Here is a 15,119-nt window from a genome sequence, read left to right on the forward strand (position 1 = left end):
CAAACCCAGTCCTCAGGGCTCCCCAACAGTGCAGGTTTTCTGGATCACATGTGACATAATTAGGACCACCTGTGGATCTGTTACAATGTGTCAGTCAGTGATGAATACACCTGTGTTCCAGCAAGGAGATATGGAAAACCTGCACTGTTAGGGAGCCCTGAGGACTGGGTTTGGGAACCCTGGACTAGGAGAAGAACTTGCAGATGTAACCTTAAGTTTGGTCAGACTGCACAGAGAGATAACAAAACTATATTTAGCATATACATTTATTGTCCTAGGCAAAACTGAATAAATTACATCTTTGATGATACAGTCCTTTTAAACTGGAAAAGACACTATAATTCAGAAACGTAATCATTAAATGGCCAGAGTAACGTCAAATTGTCAGTTCTCCATCTCTGTGACTAAATCAACAAAATGGCCTATTCTTATACATCCCAAGTCCGCACCAGGATAATATACAAACCCTGTAGATAAAATAATACAGTATTATACCACAGAATGAGAACTTACTAATTCCAAACTCCATCTGTTCACTGTATTTTTCTAGATCAATCTGGATACTGCTCCGGTAGAAATCAAGTTTGGCTTTTAGCTGCTCACACTCGGAGGTCATCAGATTCTTCTTTTTGGAAAGCTCAGTGTTATATCGCAGAAGGTTCACCCTAAAATACATAATTCTTCCATTACAGCATAGTCTACGTGTCTGACTGTGTCCTTCCTGCTATAAGAACATCTAGTTCCAAACATTCTTCCACATTTATTACAAGAGTCATTTACAGTATCAGGCGTATTCGATAAATGTTACTAGTGCATTGAACAGGATGCTTGCTTGACAGGGGGGGGGGGATGCTTTTGTTTCACATCAGCTTTCCAGATTCACATAGTTTCAGTTAATAAGTACAATGGGAGGTGCAATATTTCCTAAATACAATGTAGTTGCTCATGTTCATATATATCTATACAACCAGTGAGGTGTGAGGCTGACACGCCAGGGGTGGGGACAGACATAGAAGACTGTTTTTTCTAAAAGGAGAAGCATTATTAAAATAGGACAGGTTTTCTCATGTATTTAACTAAAGAAACAAAACAATACTTCTGTTTGTTTGGTATTCTGCCCCAGCTTGCAGCTGTCACTATATGTATTTTGCAGTTGTGGGTCAGTCTTCCTGTTGTTTAAAGCCCATTTAGCTGAAGAAATTCCATCGTTTGCTGTGGACAGAACACATTTAGGGGGCGGGAGCAATTTTTCTACCAGCAAAACCATTGGATTTAATCACCAAGCAGTATTTTAGAATAAACAATGAAAGGTTTAAATGAACGAAGGGGTGGTTCTTAAGTGAAAGCAGGTTGGACTTTGAAATTATGTTTCACTCTTTCCACCACGCACAATTTTTTAGGTATATCTGCAAAGCCAGGAGGAAACTGATATTCCAAGGCACCCGGAGGACAGCAAGCGTGCGGATTCAGTGGGCCAATTGGACAAACACTTGTGCAAATAAAAGGTCCACATTGTACACAGCTCATACATGAGCCTTTATAAGTCTACAAACTCGACACTAAACACCCACATTAATAAATCTCAAAAAACCACCAGATCATCAGAGTTCCAGTAAAAGAAAAGACTTTTATGTACAAATACATTAGGGGTCAATACAGAGAACTTTCATGGGAACTTTTTGCCCCAAGGACTATACAAAGGACACGTGGTCACCCCCTAAGGTTAGAGGAGAGGAAATTTCACAACCAGCAAAGGAAGGGGTTCTTTACAGTAAGGGCAGTCAAGATATGGAATTCATTGCCAGGGAAGGTTGTGATGGCAGATTCAATAGATATGTTTAAGAAAGGGTTAGACAAATTTTTAGCGGAAAGGTGTATCCAGGGATACGACCATTAATTAAAATGTAGGATAATAGTGGATATATGGTAAAAATAGGACCGCAATATTGAGTCTGGGGGGATTTTCACAATTGAAACAGATTGGCGGTTGCTTACTCTGGATCAATTTCAAATATAAGTGCAGGATCGCAGGAAAACCAAAATAGGTTGAACTTGATGGACTGGTGTCTTTTTTCAACCTCATCAACTATGTTACTATGTTACTTTTCTCACAGAAGAACCGAGACAATGGGACGACTTCCATCTTCATCAACTACCAAACCTATAAAAACTTTCCTAAAAAAGCTCAAAAATCAATGCAGCTTTTAGCAATCAAACTATCACAAGAGCCCCTATCCATACCAATAATAGCACATAGATTAGCAGTTGGCCGAGCCTTCATTTGCCCCCAAAAATCAAAGGAAGAACGGGCAAAAGACTAAATTCACTTTGAACATGGCATAGTGGTGGATGCCCGAGGTACTGGCATGAATCAGTTGCACAATCCCTAATCTCTCACATAGTGGTACGTTGTCCCATCTGCAGCCGGGCACAGTCCTCTTTCAATGTGCGTATTGTCTGCCACATCTGTCCCCAAACTCTGCGCATCTGGACGTACGTCAGGGGATGCTTGGGGTTCTGCACTGGAGACAGAAAGATGACGGAACAGTGTCAATACCCCTCATTCTGTACCATGGGACTAATCAATCAGATTAAAATAAAATATGAATCAATACTAGCCTTTTTATTTCCACTTTCTCAAAATGCTTAGCAAACTATCACCGTAACTGATTGCAGTTTGCAAAAATAGACATGTGTTTAAATATTTTAGAATTTATTATTATAAATGGAAACTACCATGTCTTGTATAGTCAATGTAAAATGTACAGCCATAGACTGTAATAAAACACTGCCCTATTGGGCAATTTATAATGGTAAAGTGGGAGAACACTTTCTCAATACTACCAATAAACAAACATACCTTGGATAAATAAAATAAAAAACGTATTTATATATCATGAAAAGGTTAAAAATGATCGGGGCTTTCTTCTTTTTTTACACTACACAATGACTTGTCCTACTGGTGTTGTTGCCATTTCCTCCCATCCAGGATTTGGCTTGGGTGGTAAATAAATACGAGGATACTCACACACATATGCGACACCTTCGGGGTGGGGGCGATGTGATATCTGGGGTTCATACACTGTTTTCCGATTATCAAAGAGAAAGATGAGGTCATTCTCCCCGTTACGCCCATCACTGACCTGTGGTAAAAGCAAAACGGTCCAGGTTAGGGGTCTTATGCACAGTCAATAACCACACTTACATCTTGCATCCTCATCATATGCATCAGAGCTCCTTAATGTTATTTAGCAGGTTTAGCCATCTATAAAGTTGCCCTGGCTGTGGTGGATGAGGAACTCTTTCTGGGGGAGATTCCCTTCAGCTCGATGTGTGTAGAACAGTCCGCAGAGACACATCGCCTCGATGCTGACAAACCTCCGCTCATTTATCCCTCACGCTCCATAGCGGTGCGCAGAAAAACGAGAGGCGATTTCTTACAGGCATACTGGTGGAAATATGCGCATCTGACATTGAGGTGATCCACTTTGCGCTAAATTGTATCTCCCCCTATGTGTAAGAACAGCCTCACTTTGCTTTCTACAAGTTAATTGATAGATACAGAATTGCATATAAGCAAAGGTTTCTGCTGACAGTAAGGTGGTAGAGAAATGATGTAAATTATCATCGTCTTACAAGCAATGTTGTTAGCACACTGTCTGTTTGCAGTCACTGAAGGGAACAGAAAGCATACGGCAATGACCACTGAGCACAAATTTCAATTATCATCAAACAGTTTAACAGTAATAAGTCCACAAACAATCTAATGCTGGATAGAATAGTTGGTAGATTTGTGAGTAAAACAGTTCCCACCTCTATAACTGCTTCTCCCTGCATTACCTGTTTTTGCTTATAATATGACTTTTGTTACTACATAAATTCTCTTACTGCTTTTTCTGATTTAACTCATGGCAAATGTTATCTTTGGATAGATTTCTTTTGTTTATCTTGTTTCCTTCCACTGCTCATGTTGCCTCTTACAAACGAGTTATAAATCAGACTTCAGCCAGCAGGCACTATATTTGCTGGTTCGCATGTGTCTTATTTCTAAGCGTAGCACTAGGATTAGACCAGAACTAAACCAGACGGATACTGAAAACATTCTACCCACAAATATCAATGAAAGTAATTACTGCCTTCTGCTATTAATACTTATGCTGTCAGGTCCAACTATTTGATTCTTTCTGTCACATATGTGACTGCTTATCTTTATACAAACATACACAATAGGGAGGGATTCAATTCGATGCCTTCAGACATTGCTACAATGTCCGGCTACGCACACTGACGTACAATATGGTACGGAATCTCCACTCATTTTCTCCTCGCAACCTGTGGCTCTCCAAGTCCCAGCATGCTCTACCAGCAGATAGCCAGACAATAGTTGACAAGATATTGGGACTTGTAGTTTCACAGCACCTGGACAGCCATAGGTTGGAAGGATCTGTCCTCTTATCTCCCAAACTAGCAGGAGCCAGCACAAAGAGGGAGAATGGACAGAATCCCGTCCTCTTGCCAGTCCCTCAAGATAAATCCAGCCAATGAGCATCAGTCTTGGGCTAGATCCTCGCTATACCCAGAGTGCTCCAGCATAATAACCAGGGGGCCCAGGAAGATGTTTGTGATAAAGGTTGCTGGGAAATATGGCTCCTTCTAGACGGTCACTGCTGAGTAGGAAGGAAGAAGCTACCTACTGCTTTTTTAGTGTTACTGTCCCTTTAACACTACTGTTTCTTTACAAACCTCATGTTACCTAGTGTTCTATTATCACGTGTACAATGTAAAGCAGTCTGAATGCTCCATATCCTCACCATGTTATCTGACACATATTGAACGACAGGCTGGTGGGGATTCAAGGCTAGACCAGAGGCTTGTAGTAGTTCCTGCTCCTCTTCTGGGATCCCCGTATCTTGCTGCAAGCGGCTCTTTAAAGACTGCAGGTTCTCACCATCTGACACTGGATACGTGTGCAAGCGGCCAGACACCATGTTCAAAACAGATAGCAGCTGACAACAAGAACAACACATATATATACGTATGCACAGAATGAGATGGAGGTAAAGATGTAAGATGGAATAGGATCATCCTGTTAGAGAACCTGTGAGATGGGGACCAGCAAAAAGAACGGCAATGGGCAAAAAAGGAGTTTTGCTACTCACAGTAAAATCTCTTAGTCCATTGGGGGACACTGCGACAATGGGGTACAGTACATGGTCAGAAAGTGTTGGGAGTATAGCTCCACCCCTACTATGCTCCTCCTATAGGGAAAATCCTCAGGTTTTTTTTTAATAACAAAGCCCAGGAGAGAGGGCCTAACAAGGTCAAACAACAAACACCAAAACAGTTAAACAAGCAACCAACAAACAATCAAAGCAAAGGGAGGGAGCACAAAGTCCCCCAATGGACTAAGAGAAATGGATTTTACAGTGAGTAACAAAAATAATCTTTTCTCTGGCGTCCTACTGGGGAACACTGTGACAATGGGGACATTCCAAAGCTGCCCCTAAAGGAGGGACTGCTCTGAAACAGCTGAGCGTAAAACCTTGTGCTCAAAGCTGGCATACTGCAGTGCAAAGTCCTGTAACTTGTAGGATTTCAGATGTCCACATAGCAGCCTGGTACAACCGTTCGTCCAGTACCGTGGTCGAATGAGCTTTCAAGCCCACCATCACTGGCCCAGATGGCTGAACGTATGTTATGATGAAACTAGGTATTAATATTCCCTTAACCAGTCTCGTTTATCACAAAATGTGGACGTAAAAAACATATAATTTTTCTAGCCCTCTGGTTCCCCCTATTTATCAGTCAAATTTAAAGTTATATACTATATATCAGTGGTTCCCAAACTGTGCGCCTAGGCTCCCTGGGGTGCCTTGGAGATCTCACAGGGGTGCTTCGGCCAGGGCCAGTGGTAAGCAAGGCGGGGCACTACATGGTAATTATTTTGGCTTAGGGGTGCCTTGAAAACATTTTGGAGAACCTAAGGGTGCCTTGAACTGAAAGAGTTTGGAATCCACTGCTATATATTGTATTTTTAAGTGGTCATATGTCTGGCAGCATGGTTTTCCTATCTTGTGTATACCTGCAGACTACTCCACTGTTTCAGTCTAAGCGAAATTATTGATTATTGTCCACTATTCCTGTATGAATGCTAATTACACCAGGGAGATAGGGAAAAGGTCCACAGATAGAGATCTTTGTTTACTTACAGACATTGTGTATTTAAATGTAATGTGTCTGGATTGTGATTTCTCCTGTTTAAACAAGCTCTGCTGTATAGCCACAAAACAATCCCTAATTATAACAAGAGTGGCTCATCTGCTATCCCTTTGTCTGTATGTTTACCTGTGAAAATGTAAAACACAGAAAAGGACCAGGAAGGTCCTGAATCTCCTGAGAAGGTCATTTATGACTTTAAAAGAGAGCTCCCGAGAACAGCAAATGGGCATTCACTACCCAGGAAAGGGACATTCGGTCCCTGGAGTACTACCTTTGTCCTGATCTACTCTCTCTAGGTCTTGGGGAGCTGTGTGTCTGCCAAAAAGCAGAGTGACAGTGACTCAGGACCGCTGCCTTGCTGGTAGCCAGGAGACGTTTGGATAGACGGCACCCCAAATGTGGCTAGGATACGTTTGAGGTATTTTCATTATACCTTGTATGTTGACTGTGCCAGACTGTGGTGTTATTTGTTCCAGGTTATTATTTAAATATTATTATTGCTGTTTGGCGCTACCATTTTGTTAAACAAACCTGTTTATTTTATGTTGAATATTTGCCTAGGTGATTTTGAACCTTGAATAGGTACCGGGTAGGCAGGCTGTGCAGCATAGAGCGATACATTAAACCCGGTACCATCACATACGTCAACTGAATAGTCAAAGTGATCCAAAAAGCAAGAGACAGACTAAACCAGGCCTGTGCGCATCTTACAGAACAAAGAAATTGGTAGTACTGCAAACTGAAGCAGTACAGTCCACATAACACCGAAGAGCCTGGACCACATCCACAAGCAACAAGGACGTATCAGAAGACTGTGACCAAGCAGAAAAAAGTTGGAACAACAATCTCCTGGTTTAAGTGAAACCGTGAGACCACTTTAGGAACAAAAGAAGGCTTAGTGCGAATGAAACACTAAAAAGGGGGGATTACAGCACAACACAACACCCCACCCCAGGAACAGAAGAGATAGTGAGTAAGAATGCTGCCTTCCAGGTGACATAACAGAAATTCACAGACTGCAATGGCGTTTATCATGGTCTGAGCAAAAGAGTAAGAGAAACCTCTAGCCTGAAAAATCAGTGTCACAAAAGCCACACTGTCCAAGCCAGATGACCCAAATAGTGCCAATGAAGAGGGCCCTGAAAGAGAAGATCGGGGCGGAGAGGGAACCGGAATGGTTAATCTACGGCGATCCGAAGGTGTTCTGAGTATCACGCCTGGCGGTGCCAGTCTCTCTACTCTACAGCTTCTTTAGTACCCACGAAAACATGGGAATCGGAGGAACCCAGCACAACAGACGAATCTGCCATTAAAATATAATGGCATCGGTATACTCCATGGCGGGACCCCTGGACTTCGCGCAGAAAGAAGGCACCTTGAAATTCAGACGGGATGCCATGAGATCTATATCCGGCTGCACCAGCTGGGTAAACACGCCCCCGTGAAGAGACCATTCTCCAGGGTGAGGTAATCTGCGTCCCAGTTTCCAACTCCGGATAAAGATGGCTGATATCACAGGAACATGATGTTCCACCCAGGACATGATTCTTGCCGTCTCCTTGAAGGCCATTGCGCTGCTGGTTCCCCCCTGATGGTTCAGGTAGGCTACCGTTGGGGCATTTCAGGGGCTTGCTCTGAATCCTCTAAACATGTACAAGCGTCGTATAAGATCACCTTGAGTTTCAGTAAATTCAGGCGTCTGTAGTCACCAGGATCCACTCCCAAGACTGGAAGGACCGACCCATGGTAAGATGCAGCCGATTCAATCACCAGATGAGAAATTGGTGAATGGTCACAAACAACCTGATGAACTCTCTGTCCAGATGAAGAGGGGATTTTGACCACTTCCGAAGAAACTCTCTCTGGAACATCTGAGAGTGGTTGAAAGGTACCGCTTCAAACACAGATACCATAGTTCCCAGCAGCTTTATGCAGCGCAGAAGTGACATGACCATCCTTGCCAGGAGGGACCTGGTTTTGGTCAGAACCAAGAGAATCTTGTCCTCTGGAAAAAACACCCGCTGACATCTTGCGTCGTAGTCAAGGCCATGAAACAGCATTCTTTGTGCGAGGATTAAGGAAACCTTGGGAAGGTTGAGGATTCAGCCATGCGCCTCCAGAAAAGTCATTGTCAGGTGAAGATGGTGGAGCAGGACCGAATGAGACAGGGCCTTTAACAACAGGGTGTCTAGGTAAGGAACAACCGTGATGCCATGAGAACGGGGACGACCCAGTATCACCTTTGTAAAAACCCTTGGGGTGATAGCTAGACCAAGGGGTAAACCCTGGAACGGATAATGTGCCTCAAGGGATTCAAAGCGAAGAAGACACAGATACCTCTCCCAGATGGGAACATGGAGTTTAGCATCCTTTATGTCTAAAGAAGAATGGAACTCCTCACATTCCATGCCCGATGATGGAGCGCAATGACTCCATTATGAAGCTCAGAACTTTAACCCGTTTGTTGAGGGTTCTGAGGTTCAGGACCGGACGGTATGAGACGTTTGGCTTCGAAACCAGAAAGAGGTTGGAGTAAAACCCCAAACCTCTTTCTAGAGAAGAAAATTGAATAATTACTCCCAAAACCAAGAGTTTCTGGATTGCCTACCGGAGCGCCCTGCGCCGGACACTTGCGGAAAGCAGACCCGTGGTAAAGAATCTACAAGAAGGGCAATGCATACAATCGACAACATAACCCTGAGTGACAACCCCCTTGGACCCAGGCATGGGGGAACAATTGGTCCCGAAACTGAATGAGAGAGCCCCCTACCACAATCCCATTGCTGGGAGTCCAGTCATGCAGACACCGTCTTGTAGGCCTGGAATTTCCGCGGTTGGCAAATCCTCAGCCCCAATGAAAACTTCCCATTGAGGAAGTATACTGACCCCTTGCAGGAGCTCCCCCGTGATCTACTGAAGGAATGAAAGGACCGAAAACTGGGTTGTTTAGGTTTAGTGTGGCTGATCAACAAAAAAAGAGCTTTTACCATCCGTGGCCACCTGAATCATCTGGTCCAACTGGGATCTGAAGAGAATCACTCCATCAAAGAGTAAAGACTTTAGTGTACCCTTTGAGCCAGTGTCCGCTGACCACAAGCCTAGCCATAAAGAACTCCTGGCTACTATAATGAGCGCAAAGAGTTTAATGGAGAGTGAATCCAAAGATGCTTGACCTAAAAAAATCCAAAGCATCTTTAAGGTGATCAGCGAACACAAGCAAGTCAGTCCCCCGCTGAAAAGACTGCCTGCCGCCACATAAGCTTTGCGAAGTAGAAAATCCGGCATTCCGGAGTGAAGCAGTGGTTCTGGTTAGGCAGGCAATGGGGTCAACTGCATGAGAAGCACCCCATTTTGCAGACCCCTCCAATGGCAAGGGGTAAAGGGATTGAAATTTTCCCGGCATATGTAACTTCCATCCAGGTTTCTGCCAAGCTTCCAAAATGAATTCCAAAAGCCGAGGAGATGAAGGGAAACAGATCACCTGCTACTTTTGCAGCTTAAAAAGGGAGAAGCCAGTAGCATTTGAAAACTCACCATCCATTAACCCCAAAGTTTGCTGAACCCCAAAAACTAGGTCATCCATGCTCTGAGCAGTGAAGGAATCTTCAAAACTATAAGAGTCCTCCTCGCTAGACTCCCTAAGCAACTCACCTTCCTCCTCGGAAAAGAGGTTAGAATCAGAAAAATGTGTATGAAACATCTCTGGAACATGACATTTACTTGTCATCCTATGTGGGGTGTAAAGGAGGCATTCCAAAGAGGATGACGCAATTCCAAAGAGGAAAACCCTCTAGCAAGACCCGGGAGAACTCAGCAAGAGACACCACCAATCTAGCCTCAGCCTGGGACATCCCACCAGAGGACAGTGCTAGCTGTGAAGGCGGAATATATGTGATGCTGTAACAGAACGAGAAGGGTCATCTACTTTAGTTGAGACATTACCCGAGTGAGTTTGGCAATGGGTGTTGTCAAACTGGTTCTTCCACAGCCGCCGATGCAGTCGCAGGCAACCGTTGTTCAAGGAACGCCACCTCACACGTTGCACACAGGGCCTCAGGGTCTGACTGTCCACAAGCAAATTTACTATTACATTTTGCACAAGTATAATGAAGCACAGACTTTTCAGCTGAACCTTTAGTCTTGGATGTCCCTTCTCAGTCAAAATGGCAAAGAAAAAGAAAAGAAAAACAGATAATTTCGGTAAACACAGAACTTGTAAGATACAGACAGACTGGTTACTGACACCTATATAGTATTTATAAAGACAGAGATATATAGGTTGGCACTCTTATAGGAGTAGGAATATAGCAAATTGGACAGATTAGAAAGCCTATAAGTGCAGGAGAGAGGTGCAGTGTGTTGGAGGTGAGGGAAGCCCGCAGGCTACTCACCCCGGCTCAAGGACCCAAAGAGGAGGATGCCCGCAGGCTACCCACTCCTGGCGAGACATCCTTGAGTCCAACAGTTTGCAATAAAATACAATAATGAAAATAATGTGAAATAAAATAATTAAAAGTTAAAAACACAGAAATTCAGGGCAGAGCCCTAAAAGCATGCCCTATTCCAAAGGACACTTAAACTAAACTGAGGATAGTTCCCTATAGGAGGGGCATAGTAGGGAGTAGAGCTATCCTCCCAGCACTTTCAGATTGAAATGCCCCTGACTCCAGGACCACCTACTATACTCCATTGTCGCAGGGTCCCACAATAGGACGCCACAGAAAGTGCGTTTGTAGAGAAAGTGAAAAATCTCTACCCAGAAGAGAAAATATTGAAAGTAAAATGAGACAGAAATAACTCACATAGGAGCCAATGAATAAAGAGTAACATAATACAATTAAATATATATATATATATATATATATATATATATATATATATATATACACACATATATATATATATATATAGGCTCCAGTGATGACACGCCTCATCAGTCATTGTCTTGCAGCTTTTGCTCACTCACCTTGAGGCTAAGAATGGAGTCCAGAGCCTGGAAACAGCCAACTTCTGGGTTTTGTGGATCTGTGCCCCTTTGTCTTGCGTGCCACATTAACATGCACTGCAGCCAGCGTTCTAATTTACCAGCCAGAATCCTGAGGCACAGAAACCCATGTTACAATGTATCCCCCAAAAGATATCCACCTTACTATTCACCCCCCCCCCCCCACCCATGTTACTATTCCTCACACAGCTGCGCAAGCATAGGATACATACACACTAGTATGTATATCCCAAGTCACATCCACATTGCTTGTACCCAACAGAACTCCACTTTACTATGCATAGAGACATAAACATTGCTATTTAATTACCAAGAGACATCCACTTAACTATTTATTTCAGGAGAAATGTCCACATTACGATTTATAACCAGAGAGACATCCACCAAATTATTAGTCTTGGTATTATTTATGGCCTACACTAAGCTAGAGATGTAACCAGATGATAGGCAACCTTAATGAAACGGATAATAACCAAGTGGTTAGATAGAATCTTCTTGTCCAACATCTTTTTCATACAGTTACTTGTGCACCATAGTTCATACATATCCCCTTTACGTCTCTCGAATTACACAGGTAGAAATGACCATAAATGGACCCCCAGTTCCTGACAAACTCCTGAACAGATAGAAAGGGGTAACGTCAGGAGTGAGGAGAGTGTAGAGTCTCTGGCAAGGTAGCACAGTCTTACCCATTGAGGTGATTGGGCAATGGCAGGACACTGGAGAACTTCACTGATCCTGAGAGGTCTTCATACACCACAATGTGTTCATTACTTTTCTCATGTATCTTTCCATGCCTGTAGCCCAAAAAAATATACATGCAACAGGATGGTGGAAATTTAAGTTACAAGAAGGTGATACACAGTGATACGGGAGGCAAGGTAATTGAGTACAATGTAGTTGATTTATTTAAAGGTGAGTTTTAGTTGACTTTTTTTTAATTCTAAGGTGTGTCTGACTAGGTTTGAGCACTTTGTTTTTTTTAATATTTCTTTATCTGATGTTTGTCCCAGTGTGATTGCATATGTGATGGCTTGGCAGCCCATGATAGGGGCAGAGTCACCATGTGAGGAAGGGAATGGAGGTAAACATGAAACCACAAACAAGAGAGTTAGATACAGGAAGGAGCAGAGTCACCCAACTGCACAGAGTAGTGATGTGAGATGCAATGATTACTGGAGTAATCAGATTTAGTAATATAAATGTATGAAGCATTATCTATAAGTCTATAGCTGTCTCACCACTGTACAGGCTGCCATTGTGGAAGAAAAGGACGAAATCCCGTTATACACTCAAAGGCCAGAGTGCCAAAACTCCAGTAGTCTACAGTCACTGTGTACTTCTGCTGCTCCAGTAATTCCGGGGCCTGAAATACAGGAAAGACAATATAGGACAGTAAGGTAAAGGGCAAGGAACAGAGGAATCAACAGGGTGGATAGGAAGTGGATAGTGAAGATACAGTAAATGGCTAGTAATGAGACACAACAAAGAGAAGGGCAGAGACAATAGAAAAGTTAAATAGAGTACAAGGTAAAAATATAAAGACAAATAAACAGCCATAATATTTCCTAGATTGGAAGAACAACAGCACTCAGAGGATAGGTCAATGTTCGACATGGACAATGTCATAGCAGTGAAATGCAAGTCCCCACAATGATGTTGTCTAGCTAGAATGTATATAGACATAACCAGGTAAGTACTTCCATGGTGACTGAAGTAGTTGTCTATATAACATAGTGCTGTTCTAGATAATGATCTACCTTAGATACAAATGGCTGGAGACTGTAAGTGATGATTACAGCAGCCTCTTTGCATATAAAAAGTGGAGGTAGATAATTTGTGGGATGAACTGCTCTTCATAAGAATGTATCAATTCATGTGACATGACTGACCTCTACTCTGTGCCTCAGTGACGTCACTGACCTCTAGTAAATGGACCGGCTGCATTCTCATGAACATTAAGGGTCATTTAGGAGCTGCACAAGTGTAAATAGGGGGGCGGTCCAAAGTGGTAAAAGGCGGAACAATGATGCAACGTTTTTAATGTTTTCACCACTTGCATCTTCCAGAGCCTACGGAATCGGTATCGCCAGAAGGGATAAGCTTTTTTTGGATGATTTTTGTTAAATAAAGAAATATAGTTTAAACTGTAGAGAACTATAAATTATATAAAAAGTTGCATTATTATTTTCCCAACTTTCCTCCTACCAAAAGAGTATAAGAATGGTCATCTTATTAGACGCGTGTCACCTGCAGCATTCATTTGGCTAGGCCGTGGACCCTATCCAATCCTTCTACTAAGAAGCACACCACCCTTGATGAGTTGTCCAACTGTCCAACACCCCCGTTAACTGGTAGGAAAACAATACCTAATAATGATGCATTTGGGTCACTCACCAGATACTGCAAGGTGCCCACAAAAGAGGTACACATACTGCCCTGATCCAGCTCCTTGGCATATCCCAGGTCAATTATCTTATGAATCAACTGAAAATATAACAGAATGTTACGGTATACATATAACCACCCACATAACAGCAATTACCTCAATCATTAGAATACTACATTTAATTTAGTAAACCTGACACAGTGTTATCTCCCTCACCTGGTACCCAGCACTATGGATAACTAGTTTCACCAGCCTGCACATTGAGATGTCTATCACCATCTAATATCCCAGTCCCATACACGTCTAGACTCCACTCATATTCCTAACAATATGTCCATTACCATTGGACAACTATTTACATGTAGCATCCTATTTATGTTGTTCCAGGCTGCACCTATATTCCTAACACTATGTCCCCCACCAATCAATTATCAGCTCCATGTCCTTTCAGACCATATTACCAGTTTCCCAGCCATATGTACTACACCATTTCATAATTAGACCCTTGTTCTTCTAGATAGAACTGTCATGTTCCTAGCACAGTGTCTTTCATCAGCTAAAACAAAACCAGTCCAATGCCCCATTACACCTGATCCTCACATTACTATCACCATGTTCTCCATCATCTGATAATCAGTCCTATGCTATTCAAGACATACACATTTTTTCCAGCATCATGACTACGAATATCTGATGACCACACTTTAGTTTTCCCAGACTCAGCTCACTCACTCCTAGGTCCAGGATATCAAAAATCTGCTAAAAGTCGCATGATCCTGCAGACTACATGCTCACATTCCCAGCACCATTTCTTCCACACCCTGATAAACAGATCTATGTTCTTCCAGACTCTGTTCCCAGTATCATGTCCTTCACCACCTGATAGCAGGGCCCAAGACTCTACCCACGCGTTTCCAGTACAATGTCATTCACAGCAAGTAACTTGTCTTTATAGAAGCCACCCTCACATTCATAACATTAGGTCTTCATGCACTTTCATACACAGCTGTCTTAACTCATTTCACCATCTTGAACCTCTACTCTCTGATTTATGGACTATTTTCTTCAAGAAGTTAGAGAAAATTATCCCAAATTATATATTCCATAGCCACATCGTCCATGGCAGCTCCAAGACTCAACTATGCAATCACCCTTAATGTCTTCTTGGTATTTGTATCTCCTATGATAGTCTCACTCTCCACGCTGCAATGTTTCCTACATTTCATATGCTTTGTATTACAGTACCCAAGTTAATCAGGAGCTTTACCCTGCGCTCTCCCTGCTGCAGGACAATGTTCTCTGGTTTCAGGTCTCTGTGAATTATTCGGTTCTCATGGAGATAACGGAGAGCAGAGGCTGAGAGAAAAACAATAATGATCCCAGTGTCAGAGAGACGAAAGGACTACATCAAATCTATTACTTCAGCACTGTGCGGGATTAGACATCCAGAAGGGACAAACATAGGAGTCAGTAGCACTAAGCAGGCAGACAGAAAAATATACAGAA

At 42.7% G+C, this 15,119-nt stretch overlaps 1 protein-coding gene across 1 annotated transcript in view; it reads right to left on the reverse strand.

Moving 5' to 3' along the window:
- Positions 1-15,119, reverse strand: part of IKBKB (inhibitor of nuclear factor kappa B kinase subunit beta) — a 43,938-nt gene that overhangs the window by 10,997 nt on the left and 17,822 nt on the right. Inside the window, exons 6-14 of the mRNA XM_075207065.1 lie at positions 14,881-14,969; positions 13,622-13,711; positions 12,466-12,590; positions 11,914-12,021; positions 11,186-11,315; positions 4,812-5,006; positions 3,029-3,143; positions 2,399-2,522; positions 514-665 (exon numbers count right to left, since the gene is read on the reverse strand). Coding sequence (XP_075063166.1) covers positions 514-665; positions 2,399-2,522; positions 3,029-3,143; positions 4,812-5,006; positions 11,186-11,315; positions 11,914-12,021; positions 12,466-12,590; positions 13,622-13,711; positions 14,881-14,969 — 1,128 coding nt within the window. The remainder of the gene's footprint in view (positions 1-513; positions 666-2,398; positions 2,523-3,028; positions 3,144-4,811; positions 5,007-11,185; positions 11,316-11,913; positions 12,022-12,465; positions 12,591-13,621; positions 13,712-14,880; positions 14,970-15,119) is intronic.

The sequence above is a fragment of the Mixophyes fleayi genome, chromosome 4 (genome assembly GCF_038048845.1).
Source record: "Mixophyes fleayi isolate aMixFle1 chromosome 4, aMixFle1.hap1, whole genome shotgun sequence".
In the NCBI taxonomy this organism is placed as follows: domain Eukaryota; kingdom Metazoa; phylum Chordata; class Amphibia; order Anura; family Limnodynastidae; genus Mixophyes; species Mixophyes fleayi.